Source organism: Haliotis rubra, unplaced genomic scaffold, assembly GCF_003918875.1.
Source record: "Haliotis rubra isolate DU_JTF1 unplaced genomic scaffold, ASM391887v1 Scf592, whole genome shotgun sequence".
Lineage (NCBI taxonomy): Eukaryota > Metazoa > Mollusca > Gastropoda > Lepetellida > Haliotidae > Haliotis > Haliotis rubra.
The window spans coordinates 382,875-402,582 of record NW_025767293.1 but is presented as its reverse complement, the minus strand read 5'-3'; the positions used below and the strand labels follow the sequence as shown (position 1 = coordinate 402,582).

The 19,708-nt window shown below is 42.6% G+C and overlaps 1 protein-coding gene and 1 long non-coding RNA gene across 2 annotated transcripts in view; one reads left to right on the top strand and one right to left on the bottom strand.

Moving 5' to 3' along the window:
- LOC124255090 (intraflagellar transport protein 172 homolog) overlaps positions 1 to 11,964 on the top strand; it is a 56,019-nt gene extending 44,055 nt beyond the window's left edge. Inside the window, 13 exon segments of the mRNA XM_046688924.1 lie at positions 3,757 to 3,892; positions 4,574 to 4,672; positions 5,880 to 5,989; positions 6,435 to 6,498; positions 7,319 to 7,405; positions 7,795 to 7,911; positions 8,133 to 8,243; positions 8,948 to 9,163; positions 9,464 to 9,523; positions 9,689 to 9,787; positions 10,336 to 10,489; positions 10,729 to 10,820; positions 11,322 to 11,964. Coding sequence (XP_046544880.1) covers positions 3,757 to 3,892; positions 4,574 to 4,672; positions 5,880 to 5,989; positions 6,435 to 6,498; positions 7,319 to 7,405; positions 7,795 to 7,911; positions 8,133 to 8,243; positions 8,948 to 9,163; positions 9,464 to 9,523; positions 9,689 to 9,787; positions 10,336 to 10,489; positions 10,729 to 10,820; positions 11,322 to 11,411 — 1,435 coding nt within the window. The 3' untranslated portion in view covers positions 11,412 to 11,964.
- On the bottom strand, positions 9 to 1,894 carry LOC124255083. The gene is made up of 6 exons (XR_006892619.1): positions 1,845 to 1,894; positions 1,559 to 1,668; positions 1,331 to 1,440; positions 1,176 to 1,230; positions 487 to 551; positions 9 to 421 (listed from the first exon to the last, which is right to left on the bottom strand). It is a non-coding gene; the product is annotated as an uncharacterized LOC124255083 (long non-coding RNA).
- Positions 11,965 to 19,708: the final 7,744 nt, after the last annotated feature.

Genomic DNA, 19,708 nt, shown 5'->3' with positions numbered 1-19,708 from the left:
TATGTAGGAATGAGTTATCTCCCTCCTGCTATATTTGGTTTGAATGTGTACACAAATATATTTCATTGAAATTGTGAGGAAAACAGTCTTTGGTTATCTAATCACTTAGCCATTTATTCAATATTCATATTTAATGTATCTGTTAACATTGACTTGTTCTGATGTGAGCTCTACCTGTCTTAACTTTGTTTCTCTTAACTGAACTATTTATGTTTGTTTTTATATATTGTTATATTTTTTATATATTTTCTCTCTCATTAAGAAACAACAACATAAGCATGAATTTGAATGTTAATGTTGTTCACAGTTTAGAAACATTAGCTCTTTTAGCATGCCCTATTTTAATTAAAAAAGTAGTAGCGTGTCTTCTGTAGGTTAAACAACAAACAAACCAGCCAATAGAGATGTGTGTCCAATGTACCTCCTACTGAGCCCCCCTGAGCCCTCCTGAGCCGTATGCCAGTAGGGGGCGTGTGTCCAATGTACCTCCTACTGAGCCCCCCTGAGCCCTCCTGAGCCGTATGCCAGTAGGGGGCGTGTGTCCAATGTACCTCCTACTGAGCTCCCTGAGCCCTCCTGAGCCGTATGCCAGTAGGGGCCCAATGTACCTCCTACTGAGCCCCCTGGAGCCCTCCTGGAGCCATATGCCAGTAGGGGCGCCAGTAGGGGGTGTGTCAATGTACCTCCTACTGAGCCCCCCTGAGCCGTATGCCAGTGAGCCTCCTACTGAGCCCCTAGAGGGGGCGTGTGTCCAATGTACCTCCTACTGAGCCCCTGAGCCCCTCCTGAGCCAGATGCCAGTAGGGGGCATGTGTCCAATGTACCTCCTACTGAGCCCCCCTGAGCCCTCCTGAGCCGTATGCCAGTAGGGGGGGCGTGTGTCCAATGTACCTCCTACTGAGCCCCCTGAGCCCTAGCCGTGCCAGTAGGGGGCATGTGTCCAATGTACCTCCTACTGAGCCCCCTGAGCCCTCCTGAGCCATGTAGGGGGGCATGTGTCCAATGTACCTCCCCCTGAGCCAATGTGTCTCCTACTGAGCCCCCCTGAGCCCCAGTGCCAGGGGGCATGTGTCCAATGTACCTCCTACTAAGCCCCTCCTGAGGGTGTGTGCCAGTAGTCCAATGTACCTCCTACTGGGCTCCTCCTGAGCCGTATGCCAATGTGTCCAATGTACCTCCTACTGAGCCCTCCTGAGCCAGATGCCAGTAGGGGGCATGTGTCCAATGTACCTCCTACTGGGCCCTCCTGAGCCCCAGTCCTGTGTCCAATGTAACCTCCTACTTAGCCCTCCTGAGCCGTATGTCAGTAGGGGTCAAGAGTCCAATGTACCTCCTACTAAGCCCTCCTGAGCCGTATGTCAGTAGGGGTCAAGAGTCCAATGTACCTCCTACTAAGCCCTCCTGAGCCGTATGTCAGTAGGGTGTGTGTGTCCAATGTACCTCCTACTGAGCCCTCCTGAGCCGTATGCCAGTAGGGTGTGTGTGTCCAATGTACCCTCCTACTAGCCAATCCTGAGCCAAGCCCTCCTGATGCCAGTGGGGCGTGTGTCCAATGTACCTCCTACTGAGCCCTCCTGAGCCGTATGCCAGTAGGGGGCATGTGTCCAATGTACCTCCTACTGAGCCCTCCTGAGCCGTATGCCAGTAGGGGGCGTGTGTCCAATGTACCTCCTACTGAGCCCTCCTGAGCCGTGAGTCGTATGCCAGTAGGGGCGTGTGTCCAATGTACCTCCTACTGAGCCCTCCCTGAGCTGAGCCATGCCAGTAGGGGGCGTGTGTCCAATGTACCTCCTACTGAGCCCTCCTGAGCCGTATGCCAGTAGGGGTGTGTGTGTCCAATGTACCTCCTACTAAGCCCTCCTGAGCCGTATGCCAGTAGGGTGTGTGTGTCCAATGTACCTCCTACTGAGCCCTCCTGAGCCAGTGATGCCCAGTAGGGGCATGTGTCCAATGTACCTCCTACTGAGCCCTCCTGAGCCGTATGCCAGTAGGGGCATGTGTGTCCAATGTACCTCCTACTGAGCCCTCCTGAGCCGTATGCCAGTAGAGGGTGTGTGTCCAATGTACCTCCTACTGAGCCCCCTCCTGAGCCAGTAGGGGTGTGTGTGTCCATGTCAGTAGCCGTGTATGGTGTGTGTGTGTCAATGTACCTCCTACTGAGCCCTCCTGAGCCCCTCCTGAGCATGTGTGTCCAATGTACCTCCTACTGAGCCCCTCCTGAGCCAGTATGCCAGTAGGGGTGTGTGTCCAATGTACCTCCTACTGAGCCCCTCCTGAGCCAGCTGCCAGTGGGGGCATGTGTCCAATGTACCTCCTACTGAGCCCCTGAGCCAGCTGGGGGCAGTGTCCAATGTACCTCCAGTAGCCCTCCTGAGCCAGCTGTGGGGGGGTGTGTGTCCTCCTACTGAGCCCTCCTGAGCCACTCCTGTCCAATGTACCTCCTGAGCCCCCCTGAGCCAGTAGGGTAGGGGTGTGTGTCCAATGTACCTCCTACTGAGCCCTCCTGAGCTGTAGCCAGTAGGGGGTGTGTGTGTGTCCAATGTACCTCCTACTGAGCCCTCCTGAGCCGTGAATGCCAGTAGGGGGTGTGTGTGTCCCTACCTCCTACTGAGCCCCCTGAGCCAGATGCCAGCTGGGGGCGTGTGTCCAATGTACCTCCTACTGAGCCTACTGAGCCTCTCCTGAACTGTATGCCAGTAGGGGGCGTGTGTCCAATGTACCTCCTACTGAGCCCCCCTGAGCCATATGCCAGTAGGGGGTGTGTGTCCAATGTACCTCCTACTTAGCCTTCCTGAGCCAGATGGGGGGCGTGTGTCCAATGTACCTCCTACTTAGCCAGCCTGATCCAGCTGGGGTGTGTGTATATCCAATGTACCTCCTACTAAGCCCTCCTGAGCCAGCTGGGGGGCGTGTCTCAACTGTATCTATAACCATGTGTGTGCAGCACTACATCATGATGCTTGTCATATAGCTTCCTCAGGGTGTAGGTACCCATAACACTCCTAATGTGCTTTCTAGAAGTGTGTTATCTGTAGATGTGTTTTACATGTATGGCATTAGTCTTTTGTTTCCTTATGATTAGTTTTGTTCACTTGCAGTCTTTGCCAATACATTGTGTAATACTTGCCAGCCTGTGTGATAGGTATGCTTAAAGATGATTAGACAAGGTTTAAGTATTTTACTGTTCTGAGATATGGTTAAGTTTGCCATGTTAATTGTTATGGTCTGGTTTCACGTTAATGTGAAAAGTTTCATTCATTTTTGGGGGGTTATGTTCGCATTCCCCTTCTTTCCTTTTGGTTCATGGGGACTAAACTATTTTCAGTAACAGGGAAACATGGTCAGATAAAGGTTTCTAGACTAATATTCCAGAAGTGAATACATTGGTGAAGACTGTGTTCCTATTATTTATGAGTTTGTGTAGGTCCACATTTGTGCAGTTGTTGTGTATGTCTTCTTTCATCTGAAGCATGTCCATGTTTCTGTCGAACTACCAATTGTTCAGTGTATATATATATATGTTCTGTATTCCCATTGACATAATCATTACCATCAATCGCAAAAGTATGGAATGAATAACTTGAAAGCCAAGGAAAGAAATATGAATGTCTGTATCTCAAGAAGCTAAATATAGGGACAGATTGCAAATGGATGCTTGTCATGCAAAAGGTTCACGGTCAGTTCCCTACTAAGGTTCAATTCTGACATACTTTCCTTGCTGAAGGAAACAATATTAATTCCTTCTTTTGACTACAGAGGTGCGGAGTCGATGATTCACCAGGCTCGGGAGTGGGAATCATCCGGGGAGTATGCCCGTGCTGTTGAATGCTATGTCAAGGTCACCAACAAAATGACAGACGATGTCCGCATATTGGAGAAGTGCTGGATGAAGGTATGGATATATGTTCCAGTGATTCTTTTAAAATCAATGAGAATGACGATCTGATGGTTGCATCGTGTAACCTGGAAGATTACTGGTCATCATGCCACTGATTTGTCAAGCCCAGATTAGATTATTTACAGGCTGCCAGGAAACTGCTGGAATAATGCCAAAGCAATCATTCATTAGCTGGGTTTAACCATTCATGGGTCAGAACTTGTGAGGTTTCATTGTATAAGAAAAATCTATCCCAAGAACTAACATGTACTGATATTAACATTATCATGATTGCTGCCCATGGAGATTCCAGGTTAGAACTCCACCGTCATATTGCTGGAATATTACTAAAAGCAGTGTAAAACCATATTCACTCAACGCCAGGTTATTACTGATCCTAAACTGTCAGTTCAGGTGGTTAGGCGTGGTGACTTTGTTGATTGCAAGTCCTTGTTGTGGATCACTGATATATTAATCCCTTGTTTGTGTGGATACTAAAGTATCTTCAGGCCTCTGTCATATTGCTGGAATATTACTGAGTGTGGGCTTTTGAACACACGAATGTTAAAGATAGGGACTTAATGTTGGAACACTCTGATGCAGCCAGTATTACCTGAACTGCATTTGGTTAAGAAACATAAAGAGAGGAGAAGTTATGGTCTTATTGTCATATTACTAATTAATTGTTGAACACAGGCTGGTGACCTTGCACTCAAGTTCCTGGGTGCGGAGAAGTCCCAGATGGTGATTGAGATGGTGTGTCCACGCCTGGCAGAGATCAACAAACACTCTTCAGTAAGTAGACCAGCATGGAGGACACAGTGTAGTAGTCGTCTTTATGTCAGTCTGTTTTATTGTGAATGCTGACTGTATTTGGGCATTTAAAAAAAAAAGAAGCATCCTCTCTGTAATTGAAAACATTGTACAATTTTATGAAACCAATCTGCATTTGTTCCCTGCAAACAGTGTTGGTTGTAAGAGAAGACTTAATGACTTTGGCAGTCAGGTTTGGTGACTTGACACTGTGTCATTGTGCCTTAGTGGCATAGATAGTGGCTCACAATGGCACTAATGGCCCAGATCTGAATATCAATAGTCTACTTTAATATTCAGATGGAATATTGCTGAATGTAATCTTAAACAGCAGACAGTCATGCTAGTATTCACTGGGTTCCAATAGTGGTGATTCGTGTGTGAGAAGAAGGGTTTTCTGATGGGTCCCAGGGCAGTGGGATAGCCTAATGGTAATGGTCGTGCCGAAGACCCAGGTTCGATTCCCCACATGGGTACAATGTGTGAAGCCCATTTCTGGTGTGATATTTGCTGGAATATGCTAAAAGCGGCATAAAATTTAAACTCACTCACTCCTGATGGGTGCCAAGGTGTGATATATCAGCGATGCCAGTGGTTGGTTGACCATTGTGTCGAATGAGGACAGAGAGCGGAAGGCCGCGGGTTTGATCCCCGACCGCGTCATACCAAAAGATGTTAAAATATGGTACTTGTTGGTCCCTGCCTGACCCTCGGCATTAATGGGTACAACAAGGACTGGTCGGCTCGGAGTCAGTATAATGTGTCTGAGTGGGGTATTTCATGCTTCACTGCGGCATGGTATCTCAGTGGGCTAGCACTATAAAACCAGCTTCAGTCTGGGCTAGTACAAGCAGCCGCACATACACATACACACGCATGCACGTCATCATATGAGCGAAATATTCTCAAGCACGACGTTAAACCCAATTTCACCTCACCTCGAATGAGGACATTGAATTCTAGGAAGGGACTCAACCAGGAAGGCTAAATTGGAACATGTTAAAAAGAATAACAAAATGACTGATTGGTCTGTTATCAACCTCTCACTGGTGTGTCTGGACATGATGTATGTTGGTTATTTCTGACTGGGATAGTATACAACATTCACTCATTCCCTCATAAGGTAACTCAGTGATGACACTGGACCAGTTTTTGGAATGGCTCACTGAAATCTTCACTTACACTTCAGGCCGCTGAGCTGTACCTGGCCAGTGACATGGTGAAGGAGGCAATCGACATGTTCATTGCGTGTGCAGACTGGGGCAAGGCTAAGAAGGTGGCCAAGGAGCTGGAACCAAGGTATGACAAATCTGTTCTGTTGTCATAATGTGAATCTTCCTACTTTTACCAAGAGGAATAATATGTTACATTTGTTACATTTGGGATTACACTTTTTCAGTTCCTTTCCCCATGGGAATGCAGGTTGAGATTTGTTGCGAGCAAACGAATCTGGTTGTAAGAGGAAACGTAATGTATCTAGTGGTTACATTTGGTTACTTTGTTGATTGCCTGTCTTCGTACCCTGGCGGCAATGATCCTGTCTCACAATATCAAGTATTGGGTATTTAGGTCTGGGAAACACTTGGCACCAACATATTTACATGCGTACCTTTATGCAAACTAGATATTATACATTTCTGAAATCACACAACAAAAATTAGTTTCGCTATTTCATGAAACACATGTTTGTGATGTTTTACTGAGCATTATCATCATGTTTACAGCGACTTCCTGTATGTTGTAGATATGAGCCGTACGTCGACGAGCGATACAAGGAGTACTGCAAGAACCAGGGCAGGGCTGAAGATGTGAGTCACCTTTTTCTGTTGAATATATCATACTTACACTGTGTCAAAATCATATCTCCTCCAGACAGGACTCTCTTGTTGTGCCAATGAAGATCCAGGCTAGAATAGATCTTCAGCAATCCCTGCATGTTGTAAGAAGTGGCTCATGGGATTGGGTGGTCAAGCTCCTTGAATTGGTTTATGACGTCAGTGTATCTCAATTGCTTAGATCGATGTCACAAACACATCTCTTCCAGACATGACTCTTTAGTTTCCTAAAAACCTGACAGGCCTTGCTTGCTCTTTGATAAGTTGGGGAGGTGGGGTAGCCTGGTGGTTTAAGCGTTCGCTCGTCACGCCGAAGACCCAGGTTCCATTCCCCACATGGGTACAATGTGTGAAGCCCAGTTCTGGTGTCCCCTGCCGTGATGTTGCTGAAATATTGCTAAAAGCGGTGTAAAGCTAAACTCACTCACTCACTTTTGATAAGTTTGTTTAATCTACCAAAATAGCATCCTCTGATGTTGAGAGCAGCATGACATCTAATACCATAATACCATTATTATGACAACTATCATAGTTGTTGTGAATGGTACTGGCTGATCCAGAAGGTTGGAGCAGCTGGTCCACACAGTCTTTTACCCCTAGGTGATTCTGGGTTGAACAGGTTCCCAGCAGCACATGTTGATTGTATTGTCAGGACAAGACTTGATTAGTTACTGGTTACTGTCATATAGCTAGAATAGTTTTGAATGGAATGTGAGACAACACAGACAGCTTGGATCAGTCCCTGACCCCTATGTTTCCTGTACAGTGTACCATTATGTGTTGTATGCTGCAGCTGGCTAATGTGGATGTCATTGGGGCCCTGGACATGTATGCCGAGAAGGGAGAATGGAACAAGTGCATTCAGACAGCAGAACAGCAGGTACAGATGGGTTTAATACATGTTCTGGGGATGTCAGTAGTAATATGTCGAGTCTTGTATTGTGAAGTGTCTGTCATAATATGTCTGTGGATAGTAGTAAAGATTGACAATATAGAAGAAGTATATGAAGATATTAGAATTATAAATCTGTTCTACATAGAAATAATACAGAACAATGTTGACTTATAGGATGAAATGTTACTTTCTATTGTTTCATAATACGGACATGTTTTCTGAGACACATTCTGTCAGACTGCAGTTCCTTTACTTTGGATGAGCAAATTCCAGTGTAATGTAATGATGACATCAGAGAGATATTGTTCCCAGGATGTGCTGCAATGATTCATGAAGTTAAGATTATTGTTGAGATGAAATTTGATCTGTTGTAGAATCCCAAAGTTCTCCACAAGTACATTGCTCTGTATGCTACACACCTCATCAAGGGAGGAACCTCGTCCGAAGCTCTGGGTCTCTATGCCAAATACGGAGCACCAGCTAATGCTCAGGTAGGACATGCACTCACTGTTAGATATATGTAGCACTTTGGTCAGGTATGACCTCGACACATTGTCCAGACAGCGATTCATCGTCCCACCAATCAGCCCCACGTCTCCAGTCGCTGGCAACCACAATATAGCTGACATAATTACCTATCCACTCAAAGACACTACTGTTTATGGTACCTGTTTGTTTGCTTGTACAGTTTGGGCTGTGTTATTTTCCCCAGAACTACAACATCTACAAGCGGCTGTTCAGCGATGTGGTCAGTCAGCGGGATCTCAACAAACCAGAAGCCTTCAGGACGTGGGCCGACCTTCGAGACATGCTGTTTGACCTGGTAATCTTGCCTCATTAGTCTTGTGTTGGTTCAAATACTGGCACTGAAAAAGAAAGATTCTAAAAGAACAGGATGTTTCTAATTAAGCTCAAAGAAATTATTTTTTTTGAAAAGTGGAATCAGTCTTAAAGAACACAAGTGATGGGGGTTGGTTAACTGTAATATTGATGAGTGCAGTGTTATACACAGAAAGTAATGTTATAAAAAGCTATAATCTGCTTGAACTTGGGCTTTACACATATAAAACACCTGCTGCCTTATTTACTGAGGTAAAATGTAACCAATCTGCCAGTTTGATGTTGGGATACACAGACTAGGAGGGCAGCTATCACCCAACCTGTAGAGGTGGCTCTTTTTGGTCTGGTGGTCAGTGATGACTTTGATGATTTTGTGTCTCCTGCCCTGACATTGTGAAATGTTGCTCATAGTATCAACCATTATAGTATCAACCATCATAGTATCAACCATTATAGTATCGACCATTATAGTATCAACCATTATAGTATCAACCATCATTGTATCAACCATTATAGTATCAACCATCATAGTATCAACCATTATAGTATCAACCATTATCGACTTGGTTATTTTTAGATGGCCATAATTTAGCTGGTATTTTACTGACTGTAGCATAAACTAATGAACAGAACTCAAACCCAGTGATCCAAGTGTAACTCACACCCTTGTGTCTCCTGCCCCGACAGTGTGAGAACATGTCCAAGTCTCCTGATGCCAACTCTCCCAACCACGAAGAGTTTGAGACCCTGCTACTCATCGCCCACTACTACGCTACTCGGTCAGCCTCTCTGGGCCAGAAGTCTCTGGACACCATTGCTGCCCGTATCTGCGTTTCCTTGCTTCGCCACACCGATGTCATCCCAGCGGACAAGGCTTTCTACGAGGCAGGGATGATGTGCAGGGTGAGATGTTCTTATTTGGATAGGATAAACAATAATTTACAACGTTAACTACTGATGTTTTTGTGTTTTGTTTCCCTATCACTTTAGTGGAAATAATTTGGAATTTGGGAGAAAAAATAATCTAATGGACACTTAGGTTAAATTTGATGTTTTGTAGGACAGTACTCATTAATGGTGGCACATTGTTATAGTATGAATTTCAGAAAATGACTGGAATATTTACAAGTATATGAGTTTATAGGTGTTATATTGTGAACATGTGAACTACCAGCGCTGATGATCATTTTATTGTATTCACAGAACAATGGATGGGAGAACATGGCCTTCGTTTTCCTGAACAGATACTTGGATATTGCAGAGGTACATTGACATTCACTGTTTTTATTCACTCATCATCATCATCATCATCATCATCATCATCATCACCATCAAAGTACTGTCTAAACAAAGTAGCTGATTAGTCCTAAATATTTCTTTAACGTTCCTGTATGTATTTCTGTCTACTACAATGTGTGTCTCCGCCAGGCTATCGAGGAAGGGACTCTAGACATGTTGGACCACAGTGACTTCCAGGACACAGACATCCCCTTCGAGATCCCTCTCCCAGAGAAACCATATCTGCCTGTAAGTCCTTGAGATGGTGCCAACTCACATGGTTTTGAATGCAATGTGTCCTGGATACATTATTCTTTAAGAAGAATAAAAGTAGGATTAAGAGATTGAAATGGCTGCTATATGGCTTGTTTATGAACAGTTCTTAGGTGGATTGGAAAGATGCCTTCTTCTCAGCCTGCTGAATCTTTGTCTGGTCCAAATTTGTTACTTACAGGGATGGTAATATTGATTTTAAAAGGTTAAAGAACTAACACAAGCATATCTTTAAATCGCTGCCAAACATGAACATCATCAGAAATACACACTATGGGATGGTAATACAAAAAAGGTTTACTGGTAAATATTGAATAAAAAGGAAAATGGCTTGTTTCAACCATGTAATGGAAATATACAACAGGGAGAACCATGCACAGGTCAAACATTCAGGGAGCCTCACCCTTTTAGATTAACAATCATGTAATGTTTATATGTAACAATTAATAAGAGAAGCTTGAAGCTCACGGTGAAAACACAAAACAACAAATGACTAAAGAAGCTGCTGTTGGTTTGTTGTCCAGAGCGCCCAGCATGAGGAGCTGAAGGAGTGGGTCCTCACAGTGTCCATGAACAGGAAGGTGGAACAGATCCTCCCCAAGGATGAGAGAAACACATACGAGGCCTCACTGGTTGCCACGGACACGGGCATACGCTCCATGCCTTGTGTGATTACAGGTAGGACTTGGTGTGGCCATTGATAACTCTCTGGATGCAAAGATGCAGCTGCATAAAATATTTCATAGTTGCAAGCAAAGACAGGAACTGTCAGTTTTTATTTATCAAGTAATGTCAACTATATTTACTTTAGCTTTTGATTATGTCTTTAAAGAAAACCAATTACATTCCCAATGTTTTAACACCCAAAGCCCTTAGTCATCTGCAAAGCTTCTCTGACAACTCTGTCTACTTCCCAGGGTACCCCGTCCTTCGAAATAAGGTGGAGTTCAAGCATCCAGGCAAGACGGCCAACAAAGATGACTGGAACAAGTTCCTCATGGCCACAAAGGTATGTACCTAGATATGTACTCGGACCTATTGTGGAAATTCACGACAGGAAATTCTATATTGTGGTGAAATTGGTTTTAATGTCATGCCCAAGATTCCTGCATGTATATAGCATGCACTTGTGTGTGTCTGCTTGTACCAATCTGGGCCCCCTTTCAAAAAGCACTATGGTGATCGTAAGTCACTAAGGTAACCTTAGTGCAATGTTAAAGAATGGGAGTTAACCTTAGTAAAGGTTGCTTCGTGAAAGGAGCCCCTGGACTTCGTGATTCTGATCCATGCTCATGTTTCATCAGAGTCTCAGACCACATGGTGCCTTTCATCTGATGGACTGATCTATCTGACATACAGTTCATACCAGCAATAGCCAGCCAATTTGTTCAATTCCCTACATGGGTACGATGTGTGAATCCCATACCTGGGGTACCCAACTGAGATATTGCTGTAATATTGCTAAAAGTGTCACAAAACCTCACTCACTGACACACTCATTCTGTTGCAGGTGTCACACAGTCCTGAGCTGCAAGATGTCCTCAAGTTCATCGGGATGTGGTGTGGAGCCACCCCCAACCCAAGTTACTCCTTCCAGTAGGGGAAGACAACTCTTCTCCCTGTGGGATTCTCAACTGTGATAGATGACACTGACAGTTATATATCGTTGTGTACTGTGTTGTATTACTTGTTATCACTACATTCCGTCCTTCTACAGTGACAGTTTAACACACTGTCTCATTCATTATCATATTTTCAACCTTGTGTAGTTTTGAACTTTTCTTTGACAGCAGTTCACAGATTACTATTTATTGATTGTTATACTTGAATGGATGTATCCTGTTATAGATAGTTTTGCCTCATTGTAAAGTGCTTTAAATACCATTGTAGCCAGTTTCTGCTATGAAAATTATAGGTTTGTAAAACAAAGTAACATGGAAGTAAAATTATGGTCACAACTTTGGGGAGTTTTTCACAAGACGTAAACAATCTACCTTATATTTACATCTGTCATAATATTATTTCAAAATTACAGTATTTATGATGAATGTGATTAAACTTGAAAATGAACTTGCTCCCTCTTTAGAGCATAATGAAAAATGGTGTCATTCAAATTGTTATTGAATCTCATTAAAGAGAAATGTGAATATACATATCATGTTCTTGTTGTCTTTGATGCATACTAAGTCGACTTTGTTCAAGGAAACTACTACTGTGGACTTTTTGTTTTTGAGATGTGTTTTGGCTTGCCTCCCAGTGGCCATTCCAGCTCAGAGGAGTTCTGAGTGTGGGTTGGTCAAAATGTGTGACCTGGTTGTGTGTTATCCCACCTTGAATGTGCATGTCAGCAGTTTATTGGTCAAGCCCAAATTTGATTAACTGTAGGGCGGATGATATAGGTGATTTTGGTGTAATTGTAATGTAATTGTAAGGTGTGATGAAATGACTTGAGGTGATATGGGGGGAGCTCAGGTGAGCTGAAATTCTGAGAGATGAGGTGAATTTGGTTAGTTGAAATTTGGTAAAAGTGAGGTGAAATAGGGTTTAACGTCATTTTTTAGATTGTTTCATGATATGAATAGATGTGGCTGCTTATTTTATTGTTATTATCCCACTGAGAAACCATCCCACAGATTAACAAGGATAACCCACTCATATTGACTCTCATCTGAACTTGACCTTGATCCATTCCCTTAATGACAAACACCAGGCAAGATAACCACAAGCACCAACTTGCAAGTTGTTTTGGTGTTGTCTTTAAGGGGATCGGACCATCAGGCATAGTGGGGCAAACATTCTATCCTCCGTACCATGTTGGCAGTCCCGTTCAGTAGACTACCCCTAATTGTCTACAGGAGTGATGCAGTTGTCTCAGGCCATGCAATTACATGTGCAGGCTTGTGTGCGATTGTGATCATGTCTTATGAAAATAGTTTGCCCTTGGTTTGTCAACACCTTACTTATGTTTGTTGGTTTCACGAAAATGGTTAACATTATTTGGTGAAAGGATTTTGGTTGTAATTATTTAATGCTATATTCGGGAATGACAGATGATTGTTTTACACTATTTTAGAGGTATATGAATATAACCACAAAGTGTAAATTAGATAGGTTCTGTGACGAAGACAGGGAAAGTACTGTCACAGTGGAGACACAAGCTCTGTCCTATACTGAATGTAACTCAACGTTTTTGTTTTTGCTTTTGTAATGTTATTGATCCAGTTTCGTTTTGGAATTCAGCTTGCAGTTTAATATACAACACCTTTTGTAATGCAGACGGAAGGACACTAAACGATTTACTTCTAATTCTTAAAGTTGTCCTCTTTGTAGCTTCCTTATAATACAATAGGACAATGTTGCAATGGCACTAGTTCCGTAACTGTGCAGAACGAAATGCAGTCTTCTGGATGACTGGTCCACTAGTGCCACCGTTGTTCACATACACCCAAAACCACCCCGTTGAAACTCTAAAAGGTCTGGAAAATCGTATACTTGCCAGAGAGGTTTGAGCGAAGGAAACGTGTTCAGTGCGGAATGTCTGTGATACTGTTAACGACTCGCTGGAAGTTTGGGACCCACCAACTTTTGACATACCGAAGGGGTTTGGAATAGGGTTTTTTTAATAGGAAATTAGCAATATTTTGCAAAATAATGTCTCAATTTGAACAACACCCCCACACAAGATAACAAATAACGCATGAGTGTAACATTGTTAATGTAACTGTTTATATTTATGTACAGACAATGTATTCTTGCAACCAAGCGATATTTATATATGACCACTTTATGTTTCATACATGTATACATAAAACAAAAAGTTAAGCACCCCCGGTACTTTTCACGATAGTCAATATTTTTTATGATGTGAGTGAATTACCTCAAAGGTAAGGCTGGATGTAAGAACACAGTGATGTATAAATGACCTCTAGCAATAACATAGCGACACAATAACTAGAATTCAGTAAGATTTGAATGCAATAACAGACTTAATACACAAAAGGCACTTTCCATGCAAAAATGATACACGATGAAGTATGGTTCCCAAGACCTCGAAATGTCACAAAAACGTTTATTTTCCATTGAGAAATGTCACTGAATGCTTCAAGATACGATTAGTGATGGTAAAAGTTCAGTATTTAGTAAAACCACCGTGTGCACGAATAACTGCCTCAACCCTCCTTCTCATACCCCCAGTGTATCGACGTATGAGCTGCATTGGCAACTGGCAAGACATCTTCCAATTGCCTCAAATCGGCTACAGGAGGGTCACGCTGTTGTATACGTCGCCCAAGATAATCCCAGATCTGCTCTATTGGATTAAGGTCGGGGCTCATTGCTGGCCATGGAAGTGTGGTAATGGCGTTGTTCTGGATAAACGCTGTCACGGCATGGGAACGGTGCGGCCTAGCATTGTCGTCCATAAACACAGGTCTGCTGGCAAGTGCATGGTTGTCACGACTGGGTTCAGTACCTCCCGGATGTAGCGATGTAGCGATCGCCGTTAAGGTTTCCCCGAATAGTCACCGAATCCATCTTGCAATCATGTGACAGACTTCCCCACACCATTATGGATCCCCCGCCAAAAGCTACTGTTGGCATGATGTTCCTCTCTGCAATAGTGGCAGTCCTGTGCCTCCAGATTCTTTTACGTCGATCAGTCATGTGGAGCAAAAACCTGCTCTCATCTGTCAAATGAACACGTCGCCATGTCCGTAAATTCCATCCTCTTCGTTGTACACACCATGCTAAACGTAACCTCCGATGACGATCTGTTAACAGAGGACGTCTGATGATCCTCCTTGCCATCAAACCAGCATGTCTCAAACGATTCCTCACAGTTCCCAGGGACATTCGTCGACCTGGTAACCACAGACGTCGCAGTTCGTTGCTTGACGCAAACGGATGTCGGCGCACATGTCGTAATAGGGCTCTGTCTTCACGCTGTGAGGTCACTGGTGGTCTTCCAGATCTTGGCCGATCTTGGACTTAGTTTGTCTGCCTGTACTTTCTGACCAGCCGACTGATGACTGATGTTCAGCTGACGTCCAATCGCTTTAAAAGACATTCCAGTTGAATGCATTCCGATAATTCGCCATCTTTGCGCTTCTGTTATCTTCCTTCGAGCCATGATGACCAAATGTAAGATTATTGATACCGGTGGTCCCTTAAATACAGATATTGTGGGGCGAGGGCAAACTGCATTTTGTGGAAAGCATGCGCTGTTTCGTTCGCGTGCTGAAACGGTTGCGTTTTCGTGATTGATTCCGTTCAACACTACTAAAACAGGTTCATCATCATCTATTAAAGCAGATATATTCTTAACAAACCATTTCATCACAGGATTGACGTGAAGTCACTTACTTCAATATGGGGGTGCCTAACTTTTTGTGTTATGTATATTTTAGTTGTACATAATGTTAAACCTGTACATCCAATGCAACAGAACGCGGCCGGAATATAAATAAAGTTCAGTACTATAGAAGTACATGTACCTTCTTGTAGAAGTAATTAGTGCTCAGCACTGGGCCTACTCGAGGGCCCTACTAGATGTCCTTATAATAGTTGAATAGTGATAAATTATTTTTTACAATTCTCCATCTCATTCTTTCGCAGAAAATATGCGAGTTTCAAAACAATATGACTCGACCAAACAACCCCCAACCCACATGGTGACAGTAATCATAAAATGAAAACATATATGGGAAAAGAAAAAACCCACTGTGTCTTATGCTATGCGTCTTAAGCTAATCATATTAAAGTTCTACAAAAATCAGAATTAATTAATAATAAAATGTCGTGTCATAATGGATCACAATTGGTCTACCCTGAGACGCCATCTCCGTTGTGATCTTCAAAAGGCAGTTACAGACTCAGTGAAATCGTATTATGCGGGAAGGAAAATGATTGTTTGACTTCATGATTTACAATAGCCTGCAGAGTCCTGTCAGCCATTGCTCTATTTTCCCGCTGGTTACTGGCCGTGCATGAAAAATCCCGTCTTTTCATGTCTATCGTCTGACTGTACCAGTGGAAGACCTATTTTCACTTTTCTGAGAAAGAGTGGGTAACAGCTTCCTTAAAATTGTCTTTATTGATTTAAACATATTTATTCAAGAGAATGGATTGGGTACAAGTTATGCCAACTTAGTGAAACCCTCTCCTATTCACAGTGCTTACATGCAAAAGTGAAACAAACTATATGTACAGGGATAGAAAGATATATACAAAATGATATATACAATACAATGAATACATGAATTATTTAGATCATACGCATTATATCCAATCACTGAACCTTTTGGAATTTTATATCTAGTTTTGAACTTCTTTAAAAATGTGAATATTGTCACTATACGGAATTGTCTTTATTCAAGCGTTTCCTTGAATATTTCTTCTCACAGAAATTATACATGGAATTTACGTAACTGGGAAATTGGGAGACTTAAATCACGTTTTTGCTGAAACGTATTTTCGCAGCTATTTTGACCTGCCGTCGTGTCAGACCGCATTTTACTTCTGGGCGTCACATGCCCTCAAGCTCCAGGTCTTTGAACCTACTGAATAAATGCTTCTAGACTATTGTATCGGACTATCTCAGCCGTTTCGGATATTTGATCTTGTTGCTGCATATTTAATGGGTTCTCCGGGAAATATTCAAAGTGTGCATGTATTGTCTTGTTCTTGATTGCATGTGAAAAAAGAATTTGGCATGGCGACAATATCTAAGCATGTTCAAGTTGAGTGTTTGGGCTCATTTTGAGCTTGATGCAAATGGCAAGAAAACCAAATGCCGACTCTGTGTTATCATGTCTGAAATTGATAGTACAGTCTGCTTATGGTTTTGAGATTTATCAGTGTTAGACCCTGCTGGTGAATTCTACTGAAGTGGTGAAGGTGTGGGACTTGCGCTACTCCTGGGCTTCATCCCTTATGAAGCTGACACTCCAAGATCAGGATATACTTAATCTCATAATTCAACACAGTTACAAATTTGAAGACCCATACGGTTTTTCAATCTAATATGTCAATCTACTGCGGAAGCTGTACAAGGTCAGTGCAAAAACATATTGCACTAAAACACAACCTAAACAATAAACGTGTTCATTACATTGTGTATTTGTGTTCATTGCTTATCAAGCTTTTAAGATTACATGTATATTGAATTTTGTCTTTAGTTTCTATTTTTTTTCAATTTCACGAAACACAGCTTTTACATTTGCGTTTAACATGAATACATTGACAATTAAAGAGATTGCAATTAAATGATTGTATGTGTTGGGAATATCAATTAAAACTAAGGAATTAATATTCTGATTTGCAAATACAATGTTCGACTGGTTATCATTACAATAAGAAGAAAGATGATCAGAAATAGAAGCAGAACTCACATTTTATAGTTTAACAAATAATAATCAGCATACAGTTATTCAATGAAGATAGATGCAATTTTAGAATATCGATTTAACAATAGTTTTGTTTTTCAATTAATAGGGAAACTGGAATGCAACTGAGTTGCGCAACAGAGCAAAATGACCAGTCTTCCCAGATGCGAGCCAAGCATTTTGCTATATTGCTTAACTCGGTTGCATTACAGTTTGCCTGTCTTTATATCTCGTACAGAATTCTCCAGTCAGTAAATACATCAATCAAATTGTATTCTATGCAAGTTTACACAAAGTCTGCATGTAAAACATTATAGGTTCAGTTAGAATATCACACATGAACGTAGTTGTCTACTGGCTGAATGAATAACTGGTCCTTTTTTTATTATTAACGTAACACACATTTTTTGGCATTGTCCAGTTAATGGAGGTTATTATCAACGACGGCAATTTATCTGCGCATGAGCAGTGAGTAGTCAAATCACAGTAACAGCGGGAATGAAAAGTTCTGTGTTTTAACAAATGTTCGCTGTTTTAAGTAACAATGTAAGTAATGGTGTTACTCTATATATTAATTATGAACAGACGTAAATCAAATAGCCTAAGATCAGTTTCAATGTCTCATTGCCATCCTTTGAGTTTTTCTGTTATAATATCTGTCAAATCGTGATTGAATATTCAGAAAGTTGACTGAAGCTATGTATTCCTTACATTTCCGGGTACTCGATTCCGATTCGGGTAAGTACATGCGGGTACTCGATTCCAATTTTTCCTACCCGTCCCAGCCCTACTGCAAACCCCACCACCAACATGAACATCAACAATAACCCACCCCAACCCCCTCTGGATCCGCCTATGTTTTAGTGAGTGAGCGAGTTTAGTTTTACCCCGTTTTTAGCAATATTCCAGCAATATCACGACAGGGCACACCAGAAATGGGCTTCACATATTGTGCCCATGTGGGGAATCGAACCCATGACTTTGGCGTGACGAGCGAACGAATTAATAACCACGAGTCTATCCTACCGCCCCTGGATTCAAGTTTCTATTAAACTGGAATGCTCATGGATACTTCTTATGAGGGTACCGAAAGAGTGAACATCTCAGCATGGAAGCTGTGTCTGTAAACAATGCACATCTTGGCGCTTTTCGAGGCCAATGGCGAACTGTACATTTTGGTTACACACGCGTGTGATGTATGCGATCTAGTTTCGTTCGCATGATATGACGTGGAAGTTTAATCTACAAGCATGGCGAACACCTTTGTATGCAGTTGGCTTAAGATATACATGGCACCAATCCTATACAGCAAATCGTAATTTGTTATGAAATACACAATGCCATTTGTTACTGCGCAAAACTTTCCATTGGTGGTTAGATTTAGTCCTGTGTGCTTGATACAAATGATTCACAGGTCACAGGTGACGGTGTTGTTGCTTGAACACATCTGGCTCTGCGACTCCTCACTAAGTCTGTTCCAGGCTGGTGAGACGGTGCCCAGCGACACAGCAACTACCCTTGTTATAGCCGTCTACGACCCCCTGCTTCCAGCCGTCAGATGACGTTGAACAACTTCACTGCTACACAGCAGCTTGCAGACAACAAACTGGCAACTCGGAACCACCACCCACATGGCCTCTTGTGGTGTTTTACGTACATAAGATACGCATGCGTCGACCCCTTGAGTTCTCACGTGGGGACAGTGGGGTAGACTGGTCTTTAAAACGTTCACTCGTCACGCCAAAGACCCGGGTTTTGGTGTCCCCGGTCGTGATATTATTTGAATATTGCTAAAAGCGGCGTAACGCCATACTCTCACACACATCGCCAGTTCAAACACACAATGAATGAAATTAAGTACATGTATACCACAGTTGAATGAATAACATAATAAATAAGACTCACAGTAAATAGTCATTCATCCTTCAAGGTGAGGTGAGGTGAAATTTGGTTTAACGTCGTGCTTGAGAATATTTCGCTCATATGACAACGTGCATGCGTGTGTATGTGTATGTGCGGCTGCTTGTACTAGCCCAGACTTAAGCTGGTTTTATAGTACTAGCTCACTGAGATACCATGCCGCAGTGAAGCATGAATACCCCACTCAGACACAGTATACTGACTCCGAGCCGACCAGTCCTTGTTGTACCCATTAATGCCGAGCGCCAGGCAGGGACCAACAAGTACCATATTTTAACGTCTTTTGGTATGACGCGGTCGGGGATCGAACCCGCGACCTTCCGCTCTCCGGGCGGATGCTCTAACCACTACACCACGGAGGCGGTCCATTCATTCTTCAAAGTGTTAATACTTAAAAAATGGTGCACATAATATGAGCGGCTGGTTTTACAGACATAAACGTTCTTACACAGGAAGTTTGAAATCAACAGTTATCTTTGTTCCAATACTTGGTATTAGCAGTTATGATTCACGACCCCCTTTCGTTTTTGTTGAGTGCTCACTCAATCAAACCCACTCAAACACCGACTCACTCATTCATAAACCGAAAGTAAAA